The sequence below is a fragment of the Lagenorhynchus albirostris genome, chromosome 3, assembly GCF_949774975.1.
Source record: "Lagenorhynchus albirostris chromosome 3, mLagAlb1.1, whole genome shotgun sequence".
Classification (NCBI taxonomy): Eukaryota; Metazoa; Chordata; class Mammalia; order Artiodactyla; family Delphinidae; genus Lagenorhynchus; species Lagenorhynchus albirostris.
In genome coordinates, this window is record NC_083097.1 from 111711862 (window position 1) to 111723967 (window position 12106).

At 37.1% G+C, this 12106-nt stretch overlaps 1 protein-coding gene across 3 annotated transcripts in view; it reads right to left on the minus strand.

Annotated features, from left to right (window-relative positions):
- SAR1B (secretion associated Ras related GTPase 1B) overlaps positions 1-12106 on the minus strand; it is a 32683-nt gene that overhangs the window by 17262 nt on the left and 3315 nt on the right. The window contains exons 1-4 of one of the 3 annotated variants that reach the window (XM_060143632.1): positions 6042-6059; positions 5488-5603; positions 4832-4907; positions 722-841 (exon numbers count right to left, since the gene is read on the minus strand). In XM_060143632.1, coding sequence (XP_059999615.1) covers positions 722-841; positions 4832-4889 — 178 coding nt within the window. In that variant the 5' untranslated portion in view covers positions 4890-4907; positions 5488-5603; positions 6042-6059. Of the gene's footprint in view, positions 1-721; positions 842-4831; positions 4908-5487; positions 5604-6041; positions 6060-12106 lie in introns of those variants that run through there. The other 2 variants (XM_060143631.1, XM_060143630.1) reach the window with 2 other exon arrangements.

A 12106-nucleotide genomic window follows, 5' to 3' on the forward strand; every position in this document is an offset into this window, starting at 1 on the left:
TCTTTCAGGTAGTCTTTCTAAAAGGAAGCACAGTAAATTATTTTTTAATTATTTTAAAACTTTCTAGGGAATTCCCTGGCCGTCCAGTGGTTACAACTCGGTGCTTTCACTGCCGTGGGCCCAGGTTCAGTCCCTGGTTGGGGAACTAAGACCCTGCAAGCCGTGGGGTGTGGCCAAAAAGAACACCAAAAACCAAAAACCTTTCTATAAGTGTATCAATACATGCCCTGTTTTTTGGAATAATTCTGTGGTCTTTATATTAGAAATCGTTCAGGTTGTTAGGACTGGAAAAATAACTGGTTAACAAGTTGAGAGCTACGAGCAAAGTATAAGACTATAATCTGTCCATTGAATAATGATTAAAATAGTACAGTTCTAAAATTTGAAAGAAATTTAGGTTATGTAACAAGCTAATGGTGACTATTTATAACCTAAGCAATATGTGGTTGAATATCATATCATAATCCCTGAGGCAATAACTTTTTAATTCCTCTAGCTGGACAATGGTATACTAACTGATACGAAGATATGAGTATTATTTCAAGATCTAAATATACTCCCTAGAGTTGGGTCACTTATTATTTACTATACTATTTTAAGAACAGGTGAAATGACCTGATCATAATTTATCCACCAAAAAAACAAACAAAACCTTTTGGTTAGGGCCTATGAATTGGTATCACTTGATCAAGTAATATATTGTATGGGAGAATATACTTACTGGGATGTAACGTTGGGACATGTTGTCCAAGTCTATCATCTTTTAGCATGTGTAGCAATGTTGTTTTTCCCGCATTATCCAATCCAAGAAATACCAATTTACCAGTTTTCTTATATAATCCTGCAGAATAAGAGCTATGATTAGTCAAAGTGATATCTGACAGACTACACAAATAAAATGACTTTAAAAAGAAGTATAATATAATATTCACAATTTAGTTATTTAGATACTTTTCCTAATTACCCCAGATTTTTGATAAAGAAACATTAACCTTTTGAACTTTTAATATTTTATAAATTGGCCTGAAAAAGCTTGGATATCTAACCTATTTTTAGTTTTGAAGAGCTATTTTAAATTTATTATGATTTGGGAAGTCAAATCATTATAAAACTAAACTTTGCCCCGATCAATAAATGTGTGTGTGACCTAAACTTATCTTGCAATGCCAAAATGCCAATTCCCTTGACCATTTATCTTAAATCCTCTTTTATTTTATTTTAGTTTATCCCTTGATAAATATCTGTGTCCTCTACTAGAGAAACACTCATAAAATACTTGACATCATGTATTTATGAAGCTAGACCAAAAGAAAAATTAAAGAGTATTTTTCCACAGATAAAAATAAATTAACTATTTTTGACAATAAAAATTACAGTGAGTTTTTTTTCAGTAAAAAAGTTTAGTTCACTGTCAAATTTCCCTGAGAATAAGGTTAAACTATTCACATGATTGCATAACACTAAGCAACAACAAAAATATCCAAGCACATAATTTTAAATATATCAGTCAAGCATTGATAAAGGGATAAACAGATAAAGACAGCATTGACCAATTTACAGTAGACTGGCATTTACTGCAAAGTTCCATATTGAGCTATATATATATGTGTGTGTGTGTGTATTTTAAAGACTTTCTTAGAGCACTTTTAGGTTTACAACAAAACTGAAAGGAACGTACAGAGATTTCCCATATACCTCTGTCCCCACACATACGTATCCTCCCCCAAGAGGATAAAAGTTTAATGACGCATATTCAACAGTATACAGAGTATTTTCACCACCCTAAAAAGTCCTCTGTGCTCTGCCTATACATCCCATCCCACCCAAGGCCCAGCAACCACTGATCTTTTTATTGTCTCCATATTTTTGCCTCTTCTAGAATGTCATAGAATGTCATGTAGTTGGAATCACTCAGTATGTAGCCTTTTCAGATTGGCTTCTTTCACTCAGTAATATGCATTTTAGTTTCTTCCATGTATTTTCATGGCTTGATAGTCCGTTTCTTTTTAGTGCTGAATAATATTCCATTGTCTGGCTATACCATAGTTTATCCATTCACCCACTAGAGGACATCTTGGTTGCTTCCAAGTTTTGGCAGTTATGACTAAAGCTGCCTCAAACACCTGTGTACAGGTTTTCGGGTGGGTGTAGGTTTTCAGGTGGATGTAAGTTTTCAACTCCTTTGGGTAAATACCAAGGACCACAATTGCTGGATTGAATGGTAAAAGTATGTTTAGTTTTATAAGAAACCAACAAACTGTCTTCCGAAGTGGCTGTACCATTTTTCATTCCCACCAGCAATGAATGAGCGTTTCTGTTGTTTCACATCCTCACCAGTATTTGGTGGTGTCAGGATCTGGATTTGGGGCATTCTAATAGGTGTGTAGTGGTATTGAAATTTATTTTTCATGTCTTTAATTGTCTAATACCCATGGAATTCCATGAGGACAGGGAATGCAGCAGCAGCTCAAAAAATACTTAATCAATAAATGAAATTTTTAAGACATTAGGCAATTACAGATTCAGGCCATCCATTTTCTAATAAGTTCGTGCCAAAATAACATCTAGTTCTTTACCCACATTTAAGTTTAAGAAGTAAATTATTTAAGTCCTAATCTTTTGATCACATATTGACCAACAATTCCAATCCTAAAGAGAAGATTGTTTTCCATATTTACTTGAGCTGGGATACTACATCTCTCTAATTATAAATCTGACTAATAATGTCCTTAAACATTTCTATTTCTTAAAAGGTTTCTACGAAGATTGTTTTCCATATTTACTTGAGTTGGGATACTACATCTCTCCTTTAATTATAAATCTGACTAATAATCTCCTTAAACATTTCTATTTCTTAAAAGATTTCTATACAGACTGTTTCTAACCAATGCACTCAATCTTACCACCCTTTTAAAAAAAATATTTAATTTTATTTATTTTTGGCTGCGTTGGGTCTTTGTTGCTGTGTACGGACTTTCTCTAGTTGTGGCAAGCGGGAGCTACTCTTTGTTGTGGTGCGCGGGCTTCTCATTGCGGTGGCTTCTCATGTTGTGGAGCATGGGCTCTAGAGCACAGGCTCAGTAGTTGTGGCATGTGGGCTCAGTAGTTGTGGCGCACGGGTTTAGTTGCTCCACGGCATGTGAGATCCTCCCAGACCAGGGATCAAACCCGTGTCCCCTGTATTGGCAGGAAGATTCCTATCCACTGTGCCACCAGGGAAGTCCCTACCACCCTAACTTTTAAATAGTAAAAGTGTACAGGATAATATACTAAAAGGGAACAACTGCATTTAATCTTTAAACTGAGTTGGACTAAATTCTTATTTTGTGGTAGGCACTGTTAAGCACCTGCAAACATTTCACTTAATGCTCAACTCTGTGAAGTAGCATTATTATCCTCTTTTTTACAGAGGGGAAATGAAGACTCAGAGTTAACTTGCTCAAATGCCGAAGTCAGATCTGAGATTTGAACCTATGTTTGATCCCAAAGCTTTGGTTCATTTTCATTTCTCTATACTGCTTCCTAAAGTTAGCACTATTAACCTTCTTGTTCCTGATTGTGATGCAATCTATTTTGCCTTTTCAACATAATTCAGCATAGATTCATTGTTCTATAAACTGAGATATAGATTCCAACATGTTATAACCCAAAGCCCCAGCAAAATAAAGTTTAAAAGCCTCTATTTCTGACCCAGTTCTTGCAAATACGGGACAAAATATTTCAGTCTGATAAAAAGATTTAAGAATTCTCTTGGAGGTAGTATAGAGAGATCTGACATTTGACCTGTAGTAGAGCAACAGTATAAAATAATGTGAGGAATTATATTTTTAAAAAGAAAAAAAACCACTCTGGGTTTTTAAAAATTTACAACTAAGGTTCAACTAAGAAATAAAAATACAGTGACAAAATTTGATCTTACATTTTTATCCTTTCAATATATAGTAGTCAAACAAAATTTATATTTCCCAATCAAAATTTATTTCCTCAGTCAAGATTATGTTTGTGAAGAAAGAAATATTTATATAGGAGATATCATTTCATAAGTATGGTTGTGGCCAGTTTAGAACTATGTTGACCACTCTGTAATTACATGAAATGCTTCTCTTTCTGCCAGTTTACAAGATGATGGTTATAAGGAGACTAAACTTAGGACAAAATTTGAAAATAGGAGACTAGAAATATTTTCATTAATTATTACAATAATAAAATTGTGTATATCCCAACAAAAAAGTTAATCAAAAGCCTGGTTCAGGGGGAAAAAAAAAGCCTGTTTCACCGAAAAATGTGACAAGTCAAGGGTGTCAATAAAAGAATGGGAAGCAAAGATTTTTCCTATCTTTAAAATCTATAAAGAGAGGAAAATCACTAGTCAGAATTGCTGGGTAAACAAGACTCATTTAGTAGGTTATAAAATGCCATTTATAATATATGAGGTACTTTATGGAACATGCATTTTTATAATAATAATAAAAAAAGAAACAATGCATTGGATTCCGGTGAGGATTACATGAGGTAAAGCATGTAAAGCTCTTGTGCAAACTGGCTAATAAATGGTAGCTATTCCTGTTAATAATATGCTTATCAACAACCTTAAAAGATAGGAATTATTATTATTTTACAGATAAGGAAATTAAGGCTAAAGTGGAGAAAAGAGTTTGTCTAAGATTACTTTGCAACAGGTATAATGAGTAATTGAACATGTTTGTATGATTCCAGAGCCCATATTTGTAATTACTGGGTTACATACAAAGAGGCTCTGTACAAATAAAAGACACTTTTATATAAGTAGGATTAAATGGGATAACAAAAGAGAACAAAGGGCCAACATTACCTAAAAACTGTAGCACACTGCTGAAACCACTGTAAATCCAGTCAAATATGAAGGACATAGCCAAATCTTATAGGGTCTGGAAAAAAAAGTGTTTTGAATTTAGTAGTCAACATTAAACACCAACAACATTAAACATCAACTGTGAGTAAATAATCCTACAACCTTACTACAAAGAATTAAACACTCTTCTCCATGCCAGTCTAACCTAATCTATACTGATGAATAAAAAACAAAGTGTCATTAAAATACCAAGTAGAGACTATTCTTTGCCCCTCAAAGTAGCAAACATGAAAAAATTATAACAGTCAAGACTAGAAAAAATGTGGCAAAAGAAGCATTATTAGTGGCAGTATAAATTGGTACAAATCTTTTTCAAAACCAATTTGACAATAATGTATCTGTTGATACCATTTGACCCAAGAATTCTACTTTTAGAAATTGTCCTAAATATGGAAAAGCTTATGTATAAAGATGTTCATCAAAGTGTTCCATAAGAAAATTTTTAGAAATAATCTATGTTCAATAGTAAATTAAATATAGTATCTATGGCATATGAAATATTTACCAAAACCTTGGAGTGGGGGATGGGAGAGAAGGGAGAAAAGAGGAGAAGAAAGGAAATTGATCATGAAATAAGTTTCCGAGTCTGATTTTACCTATGTGGAGTAAAAACCCTTTTTCTTTTTCTTTTGTTCTTTTGTAGCAGTTGGTACCAGACAGTAAATTTCTGGGTTTGTTATCTTTCTGCATTTTTCAAATTTTAATCATGTTACTAAATGTAAAAAAAAAAAAAAAAGATTAAATCACAGTAGAAAATACAGAGCATAGTTCAAGTCAGCATTTACTTGACATGTACTTGATAAACTAATATAGCTAATATGGAAAATAAGAGAAAAAAAGCCTCTTTAGAAAAAAAAAATCACTTATACAAAAATATGCTTTCAGATCAACAAAGTTCATTTTCTAGAGCTGAACAAAAAAACCCAGGCCCCAAACTTGGGCCAAGTCCAAAAAGTTTGAAGGGCTGTGCTATCTTTGATATTCTTCAGACTAAGTATGACACACAACACTGCTTTCTATAACTGCCTCTCCCTCCAGTGGGCTGCCAAACTGGACACAGATGGGCCCACCAAACTCAATATTCCTTGAGGGTAAGATGTTGAGAGCACATCACCTTGAGAGTCAGAAACAGAGAAAAGAGACAGCCTACCTCCAGTCTGTACAAGGCCTAGCAGTGTTTACTAGGAAATCCCCTGAATCCTGGCAATAGATTCTCCCCTCTTCTATTAACTTCTTACTTGAATTAGCGTAAGCAGAATTTTGTTCTTGCAATCAGTTGATTCCTGATTAAGACAGAGTGACTGGCAAACTATGAATAGTTTCATTTGTCAGTGTCACAAGAATGAGAACTACAACAGCAACATAAATATATAAGAATCTATTATCTTAGAAGTTCTCATTTTACTCAAGTTGAAAATTACACCTCCTACTATTATCATTTTAGGTCATATAGAAATTGAAACTTAAAGTCAGAGAAAATATATACAGGTGGCTTGTCTTTTCTGAAGATTCTGAGGTATATGCTTTTCAAAGGGAATCATAATAATTTTCACTGTAGAGAATCAAATAAAGCAGTGGTGTGTTGAGATATTTAATTTAATTTAATATATATTTACCTAGTTCATATTATATCCAAAGTCCGGAGCTAGACATCATGAGTAATACAAATATTGATGACAAACATGGCTCTTTCTCTCAAAAAGATTATACAGTGATAAATTAGCTACACAAATGCAATTAAACTGAAAAATGTTAAAACTGAATAGGATATTATCTAAAATGGTAACAACTCACCCTATAGAGTTTCAAGACTCATTCAAATACAAGGGGAAAAAAATGCCTATTCTCTAAGTCCTAAGCTACTAGGGGAGTAATGATCATAAGAGCATAAAAACAAAATAATAAAAATAAATAACAGAGATATGAGGTATTTATGTGCATACCAACAGAAAGACGTATGGTATGCTCACAAATGCACTTTATATTTTGTATGAAAAAAGAGAAAACCAGTCCTGCTTGTCTCTACATCCGAAGTCCTATTTCCATAGTTCTATGGTGACACCAGGGTACAGCTAAGGAAAGGTTTCTTAGATGGTGTTTAGCCTGAATGGGTACAGCAAAAAGTCGGGAATTGTTAGATAATATGACTGGGGTTAGGGGACTGCAAACTGAGAGTAAAAAATCAACTGGTGCTAATTAGTGATGCAGAAGCCAGATTGATAAACAAATCTGAGACTAAAGTTAGACATTAGGTCTTCATGCCTGCTACTTTTAATATATGAACATAAGAAACGATGCTGAATCCGCCTTTCAACTTAATAAAACAAAGCAAAACAAACAAACAAAAAATATCAGCTACCATTTATTGAACCCCTATGAGCATTATGGTCTAGAGGTTAAGAGCAGGAGCTCTGGTGCTAGGACTTTAATATCTACTTTAGGTAAGTTACTTCACGTTCCTCATCTGTAAAATGGGGATAACAATATTACCTGAGATGGTTATTGTGAAGATTAATTACTACACGCAAAGCATTTAGTATTTCGCATGGAGGAAGCATTTAATTTTAGCTGCTGTTATTATTATTTCTTATACTACATGGCCCACCCCAACAACCTTTCAGATTACATATATTATTGTTCGCATTTTACAGAAGAAGCTGAAGTTACAGTAAGTAAAACTCAACTATTAATGATAGGCACAACTAAGTTTCAAACATGAGTTGAACTTCCACGTCCATCCCCTTTCCTTTACATTGCATTGGCTCTCTAAAGCTTTATAATAATAGTTTTAAAGGTTTAAATTTATTTAAGTCATTACATACCATTTTTTAATAACTCCAGCTCATGACTCTGACATGTAATTCCTTCCTCTCCCTCACATCCAACACCCAGTCATTCCTTAGTTCTATCAATTTCTGCACTGAAGTCTCAAGCTTTCTTTGATGCTCACAGGAGCCACCTAGTCAAAAGCCTTATTGTCACTTTCCAAAACTACCATCTTAACATCAAAATGTGTTTCTACCCATCTGTACATGCCCTCCAGAGTAGCTTCCCCAAAATGTCATCTTGGACTTGTTGCATAGTCAGGGTGACTATAACTCCCAGTTTGCTGGGGATAGTCTCAGCAAAGTTATTTCAGTGTAATTATTAACAGTGCTTCCTCTCACTCTCAAAAGGGTCCTGATTTAGGTTAAATTATATGGCCACTCTATGCTTGTGGATGGAGAGTCACTGGAGGTTTGTGAGCTGAGAAATGATACATTCAAACTCCTAGGCCAGTATTCCACATTCCATTTAATTCCACATTAAACTTTCCAAGTTTAATACATATTACTTCCCTACTTGTAGCTTTCCCCAGACCAAAGTAAACTGCTTGCCATTCACCACTGGCAACCTGGACTTTACTACCTTAAAACCTCTGCTCATTATCCTTCCCAGCATCAGAATGTTCTCCCACTATCTCTGCTAAAGTCTCCTTGCCTCCAGCACCAGCCAAATGCTATGAAAGAAATTAATTCTCACTTGAGGGACAGATATAGATGGAAGAACCAAAAGAACCCAGGAAGGGTAAAAGAACTAGAAGAGAGAGGCAAGGAAAGAAGTTAAATTAATTAAATGCATTTAAACACATTAAATTAAATTAATTAAATGCATTTAAACACATTAAATGCAGAGATGTCACAGCTAGCTTTGGTGACAAGGAGACAACAGTTGACAGCATGAGTAGCCTGCAGTGGAGCGGTAGGTAGTACAGGAGAGCCTTTGGCCGGTACTTAAAGCACAGCAGAGCTGTGTGACCTTGAACAAGTTAAAATCTCTCAGGGTGTTTTAAGAGCAAATGAGATACAATGTACAAAGTAAGTATCAATATTTAAAACCTGGCTTCTGTCATTATTGAGAAGAGATTGGGACAGGAGGTTAACAGGTGGAGGCAGTGAGAAAATTCTTCTTTCATTCTTTTTCTTTTCTTCTTTTTTTTTTTTGCGGTACGCGGGCCTCTCACTGCTGTGGCCTCTCCCGTTGCGGAGCACAGGCTCCGGACGCGCAGGCTCAGCGGCCATGGCTCACGGGCCCAGCTGCTCTGCGGCATGTGGGATCTTCCCGGACCGGGGCACGAACCCGTGTCCCCTGCATCGGCAGGCGGACTCTCAACCACTGCGCCACCAGGGAAGTCCTAGGAAATTCTTCTTTCAAAAAGTTTGAAATGGGACGAGGGAAATGAGGTTTTCTTCTTAAGGAAGGGTGAGGCTTGAGAATGTTGATAAATTGAAAGGAAGGAGCTAGTGGCAAGGAAGAGGTTAAAGATGAGAAAGAGAAGGAATTAACCAAAAGGGTCAAAGTCTCAAGAGGAGCCTGGGCAGAGAGCACACTTTCTCTAAGATGAGAAGGAAGGAAGGCCAGGAAAGATGAAGAAGGGGTGCTACTGAGCCCGCGCGCCTGGATCCCGTGCTCCGCAACAAGAGAAGCCACCGCAATGAGAAGCCTGCACACCGCAACAGAGTAGCCCCCGCTCGCCGCAACTAGAGAAAGCCTGCACAGCAACGAAGACCCAACACAACCAAAATTAAATTAAATTAAAAAAAAAAAAGAATAGCTACTGTGGGGAAAAGATCGAATTAAAAGATTGCTAAAAAGAGCCAGGGACTTCCCTGGTGGCGCAGTGGCTAAGAATCCGCCTGCCAATGCAGGAGACGCGGGTTCGAGCCCTGGTCTGGGAAGATCCCACATGCCGCGGAGCAACTAAGCCCGTGCGCCACAGCTACTGAGCCTGCGCTCTAGAGCCCATGAGCCACAACTACTGAGCCCACATGCCACAACTACTGAAGCCCGCGTGCCTAGAACCCGTGTTCCGCAACAAGAGAAGGCACCGCAATGAGAAGCCTGCGCACCACAACGAAGAATAGCCCCCGCTCACCACAACTAGAGAAAGCCCTCACGCACGCAGCAACAAAGACCCAACGCAGCCAAAAATAAATAAATAAAAAATTAATTAAAAAAATAAAAAGAGCCAGTTGCTAGGGTTGAAAAACATTCACAGCAGTACCAATCTGTACTGATTTCTATCCCTCACCCCCCCCACCCCAAGCAATGCTCAGCCTTAGAGAACAAGGAGCAAATGGGGTTTAGGGACTTACAGAACAGCAAATGAAAAAAAGATAGGGGAGCAGGAATTTGACAGTACTAGCAACAGAGACTGAAGTAACCTGATCAGAAGTTCAGTCTGAGTGGATAAGGTATAAACACAAATAGAGCATGGAATGGGGTGGGGATCAAAGGCAGGCTCCTCACAGAATAGAAATGGAAGAATAGGGGAAGAGTCTAGCTAAATAGCAGGTGTAGATGTAGTAAAAGGGTGCGAGAAGTGAAAGGTGGGTCAGAATTGTGCCTGCACAGTGGAGGAAAATGTGGGGTTCAGAATTCAAGAAAGGATTGGGTCTGGGTGGTGGCCAGCTCCAAGGCCTGGCTCTGGCATGGGCAGCTGAAGAGAATTAGGGGTGAAGGATTCGGGAAGCTGGGCTATTCCACACTGACAGGCAGTGGAATCACCTAGAAGATTGGAGGGTAGCGTTTTAGAAAGCAAGACTGTGAATCAAGTGGCAAAATCCTTACTGAAGATGACTGTTGGTAGGTGAGAGCCACGAGGACTCAGGGAGGGTAGAGTGGGTAAGCCATGCAGGTAAATGGATTTTTTTGCATAAGGATGGTACCAATTTGCTTTTGTATAATTTGTCCCAAGATAACAAATTTAATAACATATATGGGGAAACTCTTCTTTAGAAATTAATGAGATATTTACATTTCTATAAAGTCACGGTTTCTGAGATCCTTAAACAGAAACTCCTTAAGCTAGGAGTAATTAGTCATTTTAAAGTAGAGGGAGTGAAGTAAGTCAGAAAGAGAAAAACAAATACTGTACGCTAACACATATACATGGAATCTAAAAAAATTTTTTTAAAAAGTTCTGATGAACCTAGGGGCAGGACAGGGATAAAGAGGCCAACATAGAGAATGGACTTGAGGACGGTGAGGGGGGCAGGGTAAGCTGGGACAAAGAGAGAGAGTGGTATGGACATAGATACACTACCAAATGTAAAACCCATAGCTAGTGGGAAGCAGCTGCATAGCACAGGGAGATCAGCTTGGTGCTTTGTGTCCACCTAGAGGGGTGGGATAGGGAGGGTGGGAGGGAGATGCAAGAGGGAGGAGATATGGGGATATATGTATATGTATAGCTGATTCACTTTGTTATACAGCAGAGACTAACACACCATTGCAAAGCAATTATACTCCAATAAAGATGTTAAAAACAATAAAGTAGAGGTAAAAATGCCAACTAAGAATAAAAGTTACGTAGCCACAAACAGATACCTGAGCCCTGAGAACAGGTTACACAACACCATGAACACACTATTAAGACATGTGAAAAGCAAAGGTCAAGAACAAGGAAACATATACACGTCAGCAGATTTATTTATTGCATGAACACCAAAAAGGAAAAGTTGCTAAGCAGATTAGAAAAGTGATCTACTCAAGTAACATGAAAATCAGTGCAAAGGGTGTAATGGAACAGAAATTCTCAGATTACAAATAACTTCTGAAAGCCTTGCCCCATTAAACTCATAAGGACAACTCCATTTTTATGAAATGTCCAGAATAGGCAAGTCTTTAGAGTAAATAGATTAGTGGTTGTCAGATTGGGGGGAAGGTGAAATGGGGAGTGGCTGCTAATAAGTACTGGGTTTCTTTTGGGGGTAATGAAAATGTTCTGGAGTTACTGGTTATGGTTGCACAACATGATGAACTAAAAAAACACTGAATTGTACACTTATAAAGGTAAGAAGTGTATGTACAAGTACCCTTTATGGTATGCATTCTCTCTCAATAAAGTTATTATTAAAAAAATAAAGAAAATTATATGTTGAAAATTTACATTTTAATATTTATAACTAATATTTATAACTAATATATTAATATTTATAACTAATATTTATAACTAATAATATTTATAACTAATATAAGTAATTTAGCAAAATCATTTAGGTATGAACTTTTTTTTTTTTTTGCGGTACACGGGCCTCTCACTGCTGTGGCCTCTCCCGTTGCGGAGCACAGGCTCCGGACGCGCAGGCTCAGCAGCCATGGCTCACAGGCCCAGCCGCTCAGCGGCATGTGGGATCCCCCCGGACTGGGGCACGAACCTGTCTCTCCTGCATC